Source organism: Ursus arctos, unplaced genomic scaffold (genome assembly GCF_023065955.2).
Source record: "Ursus arctos isolate Adak ecotype North America unplaced genomic scaffold, UrsArc2.0 scaffold_16, whole genome shotgun sequence".
In the NCBI taxonomy this organism is placed as follows: domain Eukaryota; kingdom Metazoa; phylum Chordata; class Mammalia; order Carnivora; family Ursidae; genus Ursus; species Ursus arctos.
Window position 1 is genome coordinate 30,540,511 of NW_026622830.1, and position 15,289 is coordinate 30,555,799.

A 15,289-nucleotide genomic window follows, 5' to 3' on the forward strand; every position below is an offset into this window, starting at 1 on the left:
TTAAGGATAACTCCGTTTCATGCCGAAGAAAATAATAAGAATGAAAAAGTGGTCGCATTAACAGAGTTTACATATATGATATCCAGTATTTAGTATGTGTATATATATATTACAATTATATTATACATATTATATAATATATACACACACTAATACACACTAAATACAACACACAGCTGGACAAGTAATTTTTTTTAAATCTAGGAAAACTGGCAGGTTTTCCCCAAAAATATAAATTTAATAAAAAAAGCAGAGAACATGAACAGGCTATAACTAAAGAAGAAACTGTGAGGGCAGGACAAAAACACTGGAAAATATGCACACGGTTTTATAGGAGCGCTTATCAAACCATCAACGAACAGACAGAGGATACTAACATTATACACACTGTTCCACGACAGAAAAACCTGAAGGGCCAACTCAACTGCCTTTATAAGGCTATCCTAATGTTCTTTAGAACTAGGCATAAATAGCAGAAGAAAACTAATTCAACCTCATTTATGAATATAGATAATAAATCCTAAATGAATCAGCCAATCGCTGTCAAAATATTAATAGGTTTTATGCCAATTATTGAAGGGTAATTCAACATTAGAAAATATATCAGCATCATTCACTCCATTAAAATTAACAGATAAGTGGAAAAACTATGGTTGTTTTCTAACTCCTCAAAAACTCACTGAATAAATTCCACACCTATCCCTTGGGGGTGGAGTGGGGCTGGGGGGGGGGGGGGAGAGATCCTTTAGCAAATCAAGAAGAAAAAGGCATTTTCTTAATTTGATAAAGGTCATCTACTAAAAACTCCAGCAGCCATACTATTTCCCATTACAGTCAGTAAAGAAACAAGGGTGCCTACAATTATTAGTTACTGAAATAAGATAGAGAAAAAGCTGCATTAAAAATTAGAAAAATGCATTTGCAGATATGATAAACCAACTAGAAAATCCCAGACACTTAAATAACAAAATATTCTAACTGAATTCAGCAGAGTAGCTACCGGTGAGATCAATAAGCAAAAATTAACTGCCTATTATTGAAGAAGATATGTAAGAAGATAGGAATTAAACAAACTCATAACTAGTTTTTTTTAAATATAAGAATAAACCTTAAAAAGTACACAACACGTAAATGAAAAAACTCATCTTACTGGAAGACGTAAAAATTCTGAAAAAATGGAGGCACACTCTGTGTTCTGGATAGAAGACTTCCTATTTTTAAAACACGAATCCTTCCCACACATTAATCCAGAAAGTCAGTCCAACACTGTTCAAAATCCCAAGGGAACTTTTCTGGCACTTGGTAAGATGATTCTATGCTATTATGCAAAAGAATATGTGGAGGTTTTTTTTTTTTAATTGAAAAGAAACAAATGGGCAGCTGACCCGTCACATGTCATAGTATGAAGTTCCATGATTTCTCTCTTATTGGTAACTTGTGATTAGTGTAACACTCCTGGGTGTCACTTACTGTGACACAGATCACTGGAGCAGGTGGGATGGGTTTTAGTGGAAGAAGGGTTTTTTGGAGGTACATACATGTGAGCTGCCCATTACACCTCCAAGCGGAGATGCAGGCAGATAGCTGGATGTGTGAATCTGAGCTCACGGGAGAAGTCTGGGCTGCAGAGAGACACACCTGAAACCATGCGACGGACTTGTGCTAAACTTTGAGTTTTCTTTCTGTGACAGTACACAGTTTAGCTCTGCACATGTGCAAGTTAAGTTTCAGAAGCTCACTCATCCCATCTGCATTTCTGTGTTTGGTCGGAGCCGGTAAGATGTATGCTTGGACCAATTTAGTGGAGGATTAGACAAATTAATCTCTGCACTTCTTTTATTATTCCTGTACTAATACTACTTTCCTCGTTATTTTAAAATACATTTCTCTCATTTTCCTTTACAATCTGTAAAAAAAAATCTCCTCTCCATTGTTGGGATGGCTCCTTCATTCTCTCTGAACACACCACAACTACTACCGTGGCCTCTGAGTTTACAAAGGCTGTGCCCCCAAGTGGCTTCATGACTACCCTGATCTCTCTCTACCCTGTTCTGCAAGGGCTCTAGAGCCTGGCTTCAATCTATTTTCCTTTCCTCTTATCTCCAATACACACTTGTATGGTCTTAACCATAAGCTCTCTTGCATTTTAAACACTTCAAATCCATTTCTCAAACTAAACTAAGAGATTATATTTGAATAAATTTCCACTCAGGAACAACAAAATAATGCAATGTTCTTCATATGTACATTTTGGTTCCTACCCCCCAAAATACACAGTCCAAACCTAAAATGCAAAGGAGCGAGTTATAGCCAAATCTAAATTAACAGGACCCCGTGGCCAGCCTAGAGTACCAAACTAGTAAACACGTGCAGCAGAACGCAGTCCACGGCACGAAGGGCAGTGACACTGCGCCGGGGCTAATAGGACAGTCAGCCCTCAGGTCACCCGAGTCCTAGCCAAGGCAGCACATCCTGCGCTCCCAGACCACCGGCTGCAGGATTTAGGTGTATCACCCCAGGAAGGGCCAGCCAGACCTGGGGGAGAAACTGGACCTCATCTTCCGTTTAGTCCCATGATTGTCCTCGTTCCGCACAGAGTAGAAAACGGGTTTACGGTAACCCGTCTGTGACCCCGGACAACTGGGGCCAAGTGAGAACTCCACAAGTATACATGCAAACACACATGCACACGCATGCCCACGGGCACACACACTCCAGACAACATAGCCAAGCATGCCATACAAAACTGTATGTAGACTGTGAAACAATCTGAGTTAGGAAACTAGGATCGTTGCCACCGCCGTTTATTTGTCTAGTTCGTAACTAAGGAGAGAACACTATAGCAGTGCTAGAAATGCAGAGAAGTCCCTGCCCTTAAGGGGCTTACAATCTTAGGGAAATAGAAAGCACATGCTAACAAATGCCACAAGAATTCAGAAGGCAGCATAGTTTAAGAACACGGGATTAGGAATCACAAAACCCAGTGCTAGTCCAGACCTGGTAAGTCCGTTAACTTTTCTGGGTTTAGGAGCCCAGCTGCAAAATGAAGTAGTGAGATTTAGAGGCTGTATGCCTTTGTTTGCGTCAGGATTCTGATCAAAAGCTGAGCAAGTTCTATGGGGGAGGTGGCCCCTGAGCTGGACACTGAAGGAAGACAGAGAAGGCATTTCGGACAGGGCAAGCAGCACTGAGGTAGGCGGAAGCATGGGGTTCGGAGGGGAGGAGACACAGGGACGATGGGAGTGAGGTAATGGGTGGCCGTGGTAGCCCTCGGGCACAACCGACACAGGAATGAACTGGATTCCTCACATTTACATCCGGTCAGTTACAGTACATAATTCCAGAGAGTAGAAAACACGAGAGAACAATGGCGGCGTTTTATCAAACATTGCACTCGATTTCCAGAAAATATAAAATGATTTTAACATTATACCTCTACATTTAAAATTGACATCAGCAAACTGTTCCAACTGTCGAAATGTAAACCAAAGTTTACATTCTTAGTAAACATAATTAAATCTCTTAATTCAAAAGGACATTTGATACAAATTATATCATCCCGACAATTCCAACATTGATTTTCTACCATGTTCCATGCACTGTGGAAATAAAAAGAGTAAGACAAGTTCCCTGCCCTTGAAAGAGCCTGCAGCCTGGTAGGTGAGACAAACTATGCCTACCTAGAATGTACTAGGATGCATTGCATGATCAAGGTATGAACATACAGCTATGGAGTAAAAGATGGATTCACCCCTTCCGCAGAAGTTTCCGCAAGAACTCAAGAGAGGCTGACGGCTCAGGAGAAAGGAGTCTGGCAGGAAGAGTGTCTGTGGGGAGCAGAGGGCCTCCAGGCAGAGGGCACATGGCTACAGACAGGGAATAGTGTAGGAGCATGGCGTGGCCAGGGCCTCCCATGGGTACAGAGTGTACAGGTTAACAGCTAGTGATATGGAAATCTGGACTTAGTCCTCTAGGAAAGGGGCTACTGCTCGCTATGCTTTAACTGTCTGCTAACCCTGGTTTGTAAGGTAGGGAAGGGACAGGAAAGAAAGGGAGCAGTGAGGTTCTGTCTGGGGCATAACCAGTCCTTGTAAGCTCTTCACAGCAAATTACACTGTTTGGGGAACACCCTCCCATCACCTCTCCTTTCCCTTAATGATCTGTGAGTCTTCAGCATGGAGCTGCACTGCCACTGGATGGAAAGGCATAGGGGAGGACAGCAAACACGCAAGACCAGGAACGCAATGGCTAATCAAGTTACCATAAAGTAACGGTCACTGTGTTGTACAAAGGTCTGTAGACAAAGAAAATGAATTCTTTTTTAGGAGTTTTCTAAAACTGCCTAACTCACACCAAAGCATTGGAAAATCTCATTCAATGTGGGAAAAGTATATAGAACCCTTGCAGAAGACTGCACTTCCTAAACTCTTTTCCATTAATATCGGTGTTACAGCACAACACCATAGGATTTCAAAGCCTGTCTTCACACAATTAAGACTGAACCACAATTGCATTGATTGGCTTAAAAAATAAAAAGATACAACGTGTAATTCCAAGTCTTAGGTTTTCAGCTAGTGCTAAAATACATCAATGCATGAATAAATTGCCTAGTGAAGGACGTGCAGTAAAAGGTAGATGCAAATAAACCATAACTTTAGGGTAGGATTCCAATTCCTAAATTCCAACTTCTCATAACAGTATTAGAGAATCAATTCTATAAAAGTAATACCTTCTTGAAATTTTGTTTTATAAGGAAGAAAATAAATCTGTATATTTTATTTAACATTCATTCTTAAGTTACAGTTATGCCAAAACAATCAGCATCTAATGAAAGAAACCCTAGTATAATCCTAAAGCCACACATACACATTTAGAAGGGTCTTCTACATTTCTAAATAAATTACATGCCTGATGTACATTAACCAATAAAGAATACCAATATGAGAATTCAGGACATTTATTTTTCTGCATGGAGATTTAACTACTGCACAACACACAAAACAAACCCACAAAGCAACGGTGTGTAATAGGTAGTGAGAGACACTTAAAATAAGCATACTGAAAACGCCTACAAACAGGGTTTTTTTTTTTTTTTTTTAAGGGAACAAAAGATTTTCAGTCCTTGACACCTTCTCACACTCACCTAGCACCACAGATGCAAGGACTTACAGTAAACGTGTACAATCTCATGCTTAAAACCTAAAGCATGCACTGAATAGATTTATACATTATGATCTACTCTATTAAGTATGCGGTACATACTTCTAATATTTTATACATTAAATTACCCTGCAGCATTTTGAAACTTCTAACATTTATGCAAAACAACTTCGGAAAGACTTATGAAACAAGTTTTCAAGGATCACCTCCAGGCTGTTTACACAGGCATTGGTTTGGTTAAGTGGGAGAATGGCAGCAGCCTCAAGGTTCATACTGATGAAAATGGTGTCTGTGCATGTCAATCCATGTAAAAAATACATATATACATAGATGGCACAAAGATTTGTGCAGTTGGAATCACCAGTGCAAATGCATGCATTTGAGGTACTTATTTTTTCCGTGGTCAGGTATAATTATGCATAGTCATGTTCCTCAAGTGCTAAATGTTTCGGATCTGATCAAATGAAAGCTGTAGGAACTGCAAATATAAAATATTTATTATTAGAGTTAACTTCAAAGCGCTATGCTTTTAATGAACATCTGTTTAACGTTATATGTTTATATATTTAGTTTAATATAATATGTTTGCCGACCAATAAATTTTCTCATTGTGAAGAGACTGACTGGTAATTATACCTGGCCAAGTGATTTAAATAGCATACTTGAAATTCTAGCAAGAATCGCAGTGAAAGAGTGAAATACTTCATTATTGCTTCATTGGACTGAGACACCGAGAAGGCATACAGAAACGATACTCATTGGAAAGTGAATACCAGAGCAGCGGTGCTTGCCCCCAGATGGCCTCTGCCCAACAGAAACTAAGCACTCTCCACGCTATCGATGCCGTTGGCATCCACATGGATATCAGGCTCCCCACACAAAGACGAGGGGACAAAGCGGCTAACAGTGGGACACAAACAGCTCTTAAGCTCTGGCAATTCTTGCTTCAGGCGTTCCAACTGCTCCACTTGGAATATATTTGGCTGTTCAGGCATCCAATCATATATCCTATGATGAAACAAACACAAAACACATAAAATAGTGTAATTTTATGGTTTACTTAAGACCTGTCTGACTTCGCCTTTTCAGGATGATTTGATTACAGAATGCCTGGAACAGCCATAGCACAATCGCCCCCCTCCCTTTTAAAAGACCTAAGTATCAGTTCAATTTAAAAATACATCTCCTCCACCTTTCCAACAATGCAGAATAGTGGCATTTCCTTTTGTGTCCATAATGAAGAACGGATTACAAAGCAACTGAATCAGAAAACGAAATAAACCTGTAGTTTACTAGTGATTGATTCTTCGGGTATCTTCTCTCCAAGCCGATCAGTCGGCAATGCTGTATTTTACAGATGGGAAGCTATTAAGAGTCAGAGCTGGAATTCATACCCAGTTGTGACTTCAAAGCACTGAAGATCTGCACTGTGAGAACCGTCCTAAAGTTGTGCAGCCCAGGCCGAGGGACCCATAGTTGAGAGGCCAGAAAAAGCCCCATGTGACAACGGCAGCACGGCACTGCCCATCAGCAGAGAGAGGATGGCCTTTCAGGCCTAAATGTGAGGCCAGGCAACTCATGTGAGGTGCTACTACAACAGAGGTCGTGGTGACATCACGGTAGGAAAGAATTTCTAGAGAATGAGAAGTGACCCCTGGGTCAAGATATCAGACCGAAAACAGAAGCAAATACTTTTCCTGTATATCCCGTTAAAAAGAAAATAAAGGGATTAAAAAAGAATCCATGCATATGGGGAAAAAAAAAAAAAACAGAGACACAGCAACAAAATTTTGGAAGCTGGAAAACAGATGCATAGGCAATAACGAAGTGTTTCAGTGAGCAGGACGGAAAAGGCCAAATCACAAGCCAGTAGTGGAAAACATGAAAAGGCTGAGTTAAAAGCAGCGCCAGATTCCCCTAGAACTGGGGAAGGGGGGAGGGGGGCAGCTAAAACAGGGAGGGTGAGTGAAGGCTCTGAGCAGCAATAAGCACCTCCCTTCCTCCTAACTTCCTGCCCCGGAGTCTGTCCGCACCCCGCTCCCCCACTTAGGCTGATTTCGAGAACTTAACAGGAAATCTCTCGGAATGGAGGACTGGATGACCAGGTGAGGGAGGGTGTGGGCATTTTACAAAAGCCACCAGCACCAGGGGAATTAGAGACAGTCCATACATATAACACATGCAAAATTCAGAGACATGCCCTCCCTTCCCCAGCTCTCTTCCCTTACCTGAATCCCAAGAACCCTGGGAGCCAGAGCTGGATCCTCTAGGTAGTTTATATAGATTCTTCTGTGAGGAATCTGGTCAGCCAAAAAGTAAAGTTCTAAATCTACTGACATCAGAAGTATGACCAAACAGGCCACCCAGATCACCCCACAGTGAAATCCAAGTTAACAAGCCCCACTTCACACACTCAGAGCCTCCAACAAGCTTTTTAGATCCCAATTTCTTACCATGAGAAGCAGCCAAAGATTTCCAAACAACTAAGGAAAGCTTCTAACATGTAAGATAGTGAGTCAAAGAGAAGAAAATGCCAAAGACAAAAAAAAAAAAAAAAAAAAAGTCCTCGATGCCCTCACAGAAATAGTTCACTGAACCAAAACAGGATGTTATATAAAGAGGAAAAAAGCATTCAGAGGAAAAAAGCACTCAGAGGAAAAAAGAAAAAACTCAATCAAACGGTGGATGATAAGGCTGGTGAAATCTTTTAAAGTAGAGAAAAAGACAAAAGTAGAAAATAGGAGAAAACATAAGAGAATTAGAAGTCTGGCCCAAGAGTGACTAGTATGTCAACTAAAGGATTTCTATAAAGGCAGAAGGAAAAAACCCAGAAGAGACAAAAATCAAAGAATAATTCACAAAATCTTTGCATCTTCAAGGACATATAGCAACAGATTAAATGGGCTGCTGTGTGCCCAGCACAAGGGATGAAACCAGACCCACACCAAGATCCATCTCTATGAAATTTTTCAGCACTGGTGTCAAAAAGACGACTCTGCAAGCTTCCAGATAGGAAACGAAGAAATCACACGTGCGGGAACGAGAATCAACATGGCTTCACACTCCTCACAGTAACACTGAAACTGTGAATGCAGCGGAGAAATGCTTCTAAAACCCTACAAGATGATGATTTCTAACATGAAATTTTAGGCCCAGCAATACTTCCAGGCATGCAAGACCAAACATGTACCTTCCTTATGTCCTCCTTGCTCAAGAAGATGCTAAAAGATGTGTTCCATAAAAATGACAGGAAAGCGAAAAAGATCAGGACTACAGGAGATGGGAGCTCTGACACAGGAACGGTCAGGGAGCAGTCTTCGCTCAGGATGACAGCGGTACCCAAATAAGTCAGTGAGTCTACACTGGAGCAGTCTGAGTGAAAAGGCAGGCGTGTGAAGGACTCTCACTCCAAGACAGCCGCTGCCACTCAACTAGCACCATAGCCTAAGGACTGAGTGCCCGAGTGAGCCTGAATCAGAGTATGTGGCTTGTCTTAACCATGTGCTGATGTCCGGACGTCCACCTGACAGTTTACTATGCACTGGCCTACTCCTGAGAACTGACAGCAGGCTACAATGGGTACAGAACCAAAGAATACAGAACCACCCACTCCAGAGGACCCGATTCCTGATGTACTTCCAATACCTGATCCATAGACAGATGCCTTATGATGGGTTGCAAAACACGTTTGCAAAGTTAAGACTAGCATTTAAAAAGGTGAAGGCCAGTGGCAAAATGGACTAGCATTTCAAAAGTACACATACAAATAGAAAATATCCAAGGGCCATTATTTTTAAAATTCTGTTTCAGGTACATACTTGCAGACGTGTGCACCGCGTCACAATGCAGAATGCATTTCTAACTGGGTTGGGTCAAAAAGGTTTGAAAGTCATTGCCCTAGAGAAACTGTACACATGTATTCCAGAAGGCCTGGTTCAACAGCGTTTACAGCAAGCACTGCAAAAGCAAAAACCTGGCAACTACCTAAATGTTCTCATACAGAATAAATTGTGAAAGAAACATAATCATGAATATTATATAGCCACAAATATGAATGAATTATAGCTATATACAACAAATAGATTAATTTTAAGAACATTATATAACAAGTGGGAAAAAAGTATAAATAAAGTTTAAAGAATGGTATATTATTTAGTAACAGAAATTAAAAATTTTTACTATGAGAATAGTAATTTGATAAGCAGTTATATCTGAGGGAGGAGATAACGGAACTGAATTAGGAAGAGGCATATGGGAGACTTCAAATCTAATAATGTTCTTTACTTTAAACATGGGTGTCTGTTACTAGATTTATTTTTTAATCATTTGAGCAGACCCAGTAATTTTTTTTATAAAAAGAGGAAATATTGCCTAATTACTCTATGAGGCAAGTACCTTCCCCATACCAAAATGAGACAACAACCAGTTGAGAAAGGTAAATTAAAGGTCATGTTACTCATTATCACAAATGCAAAACCCCAAATATCAGCAAATCAAACATAGCACAAAACCAGGATTAAATGTAAAATCTACAATGTGTCACTGCCTTTATAAAAGAATAAATCAGTTTTGACCAACTAAAATACCCACTTCTCATCAATGATTCTCCCCAACGTAAAACAGATCAAAGGCTCCAAAAATCACTAATCGTTCAAAACCTTCTCTATGATGTCTAGATTTGATATTAAAAAAAATAATAGCATAAGCACATTAAGTACCAGAAGAAACAGATTTAAAAAAACATGAGGGCGGGGCACCTGGATGGCTCAATTGGTTAAGCATGACTTTGGCTTAGGTTGTCATCTCAGGGTCATGAGACTGAGCCCCGAGTCAGGCTCCACACACTGAGCATGGAGCTTGCTTAAGGTTCTCTCCCTCTCCTTCTGACCCCCACCCCGTGCTTACACGTGCCACTCGCACGCTCTCTCTTAAAAAAAATACAAAAACATTTGGGCCCAGGAACTTCGCTAAAAACGATGAAAATCGGGATAGGCATAGGGACTGCTGGTTTTTATTGTAAACATTGCATACACACACACACACACACACACACACACACACACACACAGAGCTCTTTTGATTAAAACGTTAAAAAAAAAAAAAAACTTTCAAGGGTAAACACCCCGTCCTGAGCCGTCTCCTCAATGTCTTCCATACCTTCAACACAGTCCTGCCCTGAGTCACGCTATTGCTTCTGCCTAAAACTCAAAACCTGTCAAAGCAAACTTAGCCACTATAAAACCAACTCGATGCTTCCTCTTTAAAAGTATTCATATTGGGGTGCCTGGGTGGCTCAGTTGTTAAGTGTCTGCCTTTGGCTCAGGGTGTGATCCCAGAGTCCTGGGATCGAGCCCCACATCAGGCTCCTCTGCTGGGAGCCTGCTTCTCCCTCTCCCACTCCCCCTGCCTGTGTTCCCTCTCTCGCTGGCTGTCTCTCTCTCTGTCAAATAAATAAATAAAATCTTTAAAAAAAATAAAAATAAAAGTATTCTTATTGACTGTGAGCCAGGAAGAACTCACTTTCTTCAGGGCCTTTTATATCACAAAGTATCTTCCTGTTCTCCATTACATGTCACAGTTTGGCTCCAACCAAGTAAGGCCCTTCAAAGGATTTGTCTAAAATCTGTACACCCTACAAAGTCATATATAGTATATGTCTCACATTTTCTTGCCTGAAAATATTTGCCATCATTCCTTCCTCCTCCTCAAAGAAATATTCTTCAAAAATTTTGCTAAAGCCAGCACTTGTTTCAAATGGTTACTGTAAAGATTTTATCTTCCTTTAGTGAGTTGGAATTGTCTATTATAAGTGATATTAACTATATAAGACAAACAGTAAAGTGAACTAAACCCAAGGAAAGTATTTTCTAAAGCAGGCCTGGTAAGAACTTCATCACTTACTCTTTATACGATATTGCTCAAGTATTAGCAAGCCTGTTAACCCCCAGCAGACTAAATGACATCCCTTCAAACCCAACATTCCTTTATATTAAGCCATCTTTTTGTCTCTCAGATTAGTGGCTCTCAAGCTTGTTATCAAAAACACCTAGGGAGATTATAAAAAAAAGGAAAAAACTTTTTTTCAACAAATATTTGAACCCCTACTGTGTATCACACATTGTTCTAACTTTTGGAGATACAAGAGAGAACAAAACAGGCAAAGAGCCTGTCCTCGTGGAGCTTATGTTTGTGTGGGTGTGTTGGGGTGGGAGCTGGAGGAAGAAAGATGGGAATCAGCTCATGTGGGGCCTTGGAAGGACCTTGGATTTTACTCTAGGTGACAAAGAGAACCGTTGGAGAGTTTTAAGCAATAACAGGATCTGACTTCAGTTAGAACAGGCTCCTCCCTGGCTGCTGTGCTGAGAACAGATAGCAAGGAGGCAGAGATAGAGGAGTGGACAGTCAGCAGACGGACTCCAATAAGCCACATGAGAAATGAGGTGTCTTAGCAGAGAGTGACAACAGTAAATATGGTGAGTGGATACATTCAGGATATATTCAGAAGACAGAATCAACAAGATTCTGGTTTTAGAGTATGAGTTTAAGAACAGAGCCAGGAAAAACTCCAAGGATTTGGACTGAGAAACCGGAAAGACAGAGTTGTCATTTATACTGAAATCAGGAAGTCTATAGAAAGGATAGGTGTTAATAGCTGGATATAAAAATTTAAGCGGTCAGGGGAAAAAGACAAAGGTTGGAGATACAAAAATTGAAGAATAAAGGTATGAAGAGCCACAGAACTGGATGAGATCCCCAAGAAAGTTGGTGCAGACAAAGAGGTCTGGGGGAGACAACCCCCACACCCCCAAGGTGACAGTACATCTGGTGTAGAGCCCAGTCATCCAAAGCTTCCCACACTGGTTGTGCTATACTCCAGAGTCTGAAAAATTCCACTGACAAATGTTAACATAAACCTCAGGCTGAACTACAGAATTTTAACTTAACTAAGTTTAATATTATTTTTAATTTTATAAAACTACTTTTTTCTCTAACAATCCATGAAAACTTTTCATGAAAAACAAATACCTATCATAAATTAGACCATTAACTCCAAGTTCCTTCAGTTTCTTTCTGTTTTCGGGATCGTTGGTATCATCGCCCCAGCAGAATATGACTAGTCCCTTAGCTTTTGCCTCCTGAATATAGGACGGGTTTCTGAGCAGGTCTTCAGTATGTGCATTTATTCCCTAGAAGAAGAAAAATAAGTTACTCATGAAAAAGTAACTTATTAACTGCAAATGTGAAATGGCCATACTCTACATCAGTAGTGTTCCCCAAAGGAGAGTGGGCAGAGAAAAAAATATTAGAACTTTTTCTTCCAATTTATTTTATCAAACAAATTTACAGTCTAGCCATTTTAGATGACTCATAAAATCCACTCAGAAAACTACAAAAACGTACTTAACTAGGCCCACAAGAAAATATTTCGTTGTTCATTTAAACTGCATTTCATTCTGAGATCTAATATCCTTATTTAAGTAGAGCTATCGGCTTGTTATAAATGTGTCAAAACTAACCAATGAGATGTGTAAAATAACATGAAAATTTACTACGCCTACTCTAAGACGTTTCTTAAAAAATTAAAATAATAATAATATCAATAAAAAAACATCAAGCATAACTGACCAGTAGGTTTTCAAACTGTGCAAAGCTCATTGCAATGGGGGTTGTCCGAGATCTGAGGTCCATGAGTTCAGGGTAAATATCAGATTTTCCTTGAGTCAAAAATAATATGGGGTATTTGTTCTGCTTCTGCCGAACCCTAAAAAAGACAATTTAAAAATACTTTTCATCAGGGATAGAATTCTAATATATTGTTTTAGAATTTCAGGAAACTCTAAAAATATAAAGAAACCACCTCCCCCAAAGGAGAATAATCCTGTTATTGAGCTATAATCACCATGAAGAACATGTACTATACCTTTCAATCAAAAAAAGAAAGATTTTAAATCGTTCTATACAAGAGCTAAAATATTTTCAGAAATGGGCGACAAGAAAGCCCTTGAGGGCTTACAATTTGGTAAGGAGGACGTCACATGCCCTATAAAACAAAACACAGGGGGTGAGGTACCAGGACCCAGTGGGTGTGGAGTTCACTGGCGGAGCTGGGAGGGCATCCTGCAGGTAGCCCTGAAGGGATGTGGAAATACATGTAACTTAACTGAGAGGTCGTCGAGGCTGAAGTCCGGGCAACCTCCCTACCTCCAACCACAATCTTTGTGCCCTAAGTCCCAGCTACTGTCTAAGCGTAGGGTGAAAATACTCACATGGTGCAAATATCTGCATCAAATGAAGAAAACACTATTCTCCTCTTCCCAGAATTTTCTAAGACAGTTTTTAAAATTATATCCAAAAACAGATTCATGTCAAAATATGTTGATAAGTTACCATCCCACATTCCATCCTATGTGGAAGAAATAAACAGGAAAACAAAAGCCATTAGATACCCTAGAATCACAGTGCCAGAAAAAAATCTTGGGAACATCTAATCCAACTCTTACTTTACATGAGGAAAGCAAAGGCCTAAAAGAAAGTAACTTGCCCGAGATCACGCAGCTACTTAGTGATAGTGCAGCTGTCATAATTCAGGCAGAGACACTTACATACAAAGTGATTAAACTTTTGCTAAAGTTAACAAGATAAAAGCTAAAACTCTGGAAATCTGCACTCTACTGACGTTAAAATATTTTTATATCGGGGTGCTTGGGTGGATCAGTCAGTTAAACATCTGACTCCAGCTCAGTCATGATCTCAGGATCCTGGGATTGAGCCCTGCGGCAGGCTCCTCGCTCAGCAGGGAGTCTGCTTCTCCCTCTCCCCTTCTCCCCCACCTCATGCTCATTCTTGCTCTCTCTCAAATAAATAAAATCTTAAAAAATACATTTATGTAATCTTCATGAACTGTAAGACAAAAGGACTTCGTTTGCTGATTCATTACAAAAAAAAAACCCAGGCAATTTTTTTTTTTTTTAAGTAGGTTCCATGCCCAGTGTGGAGCCCAACGAGGGGCTTGATGTCATGACTCGGAGATCAAGACCTGGGTTGAGATCAAGAGTTGGCTGCTCTTGGGGCGCCTGGGTGGCACAGCGGTTAAGCGTCTGCCTTCGGCTCAGGGCGTGATCCCGGCGTTATGGGATCGAGCCCCACATCAGGCTCCTCTGCTATGAGCCTGCTTCTTCCTCTCCCACTCCCCCTGCTTGTGTTCCCTCTCTCACTGGCTGTCTCTATCTCTGTCAAATAAATAAATAAAATCTTTAAAAAAAAAAAAAAAAAAGAGTTGGCTGCTCAACAAACTGAGCCACCCAGGTGCCCCACCCTGCAAAAACCCAGGTAATTATTAAAAACCTCATTCTTTAACTTTTAAGACATTATCAAGTACTCTCAACAAATAATAAAAATATTCTCTAAATATAGCTAAGAGAGTGACAGCCCTGTTGATATTCAAATATTAGATGTTTTACATATTAGTCATTAAAATAATCCTAAAAGCACAGAAAACTAAAGATCACTTATTAAGAAAAATCACTTACTATGTTAACTGGGAACAGCTTATCATGAACAGCTACTCAGAAGGCAAGACTTGAAGGCATATATTTGAGGGCACATTATTCTGACCAAAACAAATTCCAGGACATTGCTCTGATTGCCCAATCATACCTGAATTAACCACTTTCAGCATCCCCCAGGCCCAACAACCCTCCTACCATGCATCCCAACCATTTATACATATCCCCATCTGATATATTCAATAGAGAACTGTTTTCCTCAACGAGACTCTAAGTTCCAAGAAGGCAAGGTTTATTCTGTTTGTTCACAACTTGAATCCAGCACCCACAAAATGCCTCACCCACAGCAGCTTTTCAATATGAACTGTTGAACAAAAAAATGACTAAATCTGGGAATGATTTAAAACACACCTGCAGAAATTTCTTTTCTTGGTTAACTATTACTAGCTACTACTGCCACTTAACAGAAAACTGCTTAGGGAATTATTTAAAATACATGTTTAGATGGAGAATAAGAAAACAAAAACTAATCAGTTATAAAGTTAACTGTCCAGTTTTCACTGTTCATTCTATAAGTATATCCAGAAACCATCCGTATTAATGTGCACGAGACACAGGTAAAT

The 15,289-nt window shown here is 40.0% G+C and overlaps 1 protein-coding gene across 2 annotated transcripts in view; it reads right to left on the bottom strand.

Annotated features, from left to right (window-relative positions):
- Positions 1-2,788: 2,788 nt before the first annotated feature.
- GPCPD1 (glycerophosphocholine phosphodiesterase 1) overlaps positions 2,789-15,289 on the bottom strand; it is a 51,527-nt gene continuing 39,026 nt past the window's right edge. The window contains exons 17-21 of one of the 2 annotated variants that reach the window (XM_044385698.3): positions 13,428-13,564; positions 12,787-12,922; positions 12,187-12,347; positions 7,389-7,460; positions 6,067-6,168 (exon numbers count right to left, since the gene is read on the bottom strand). In XM_044385698.3, coding sequence (XP_044241633.1) covers positions 7,436-7,460; positions 12,187-12,347; positions 12,787-12,922; positions 13,428-13,564 — 459 coding nt within the window. In that variant the 3' untranslated portion in view covers positions 6,067-6,168; positions 7,389-7,435. Of the gene's footprint in view, positions 6,169-7,388; positions 7,461-12,186; positions 12,348-12,786; positions 12,923-13,427; positions 13,565-15,289 lie in introns of both variants that reach the window. The other variant, XM_026503059.4, reaches the window with a different exon arrangement.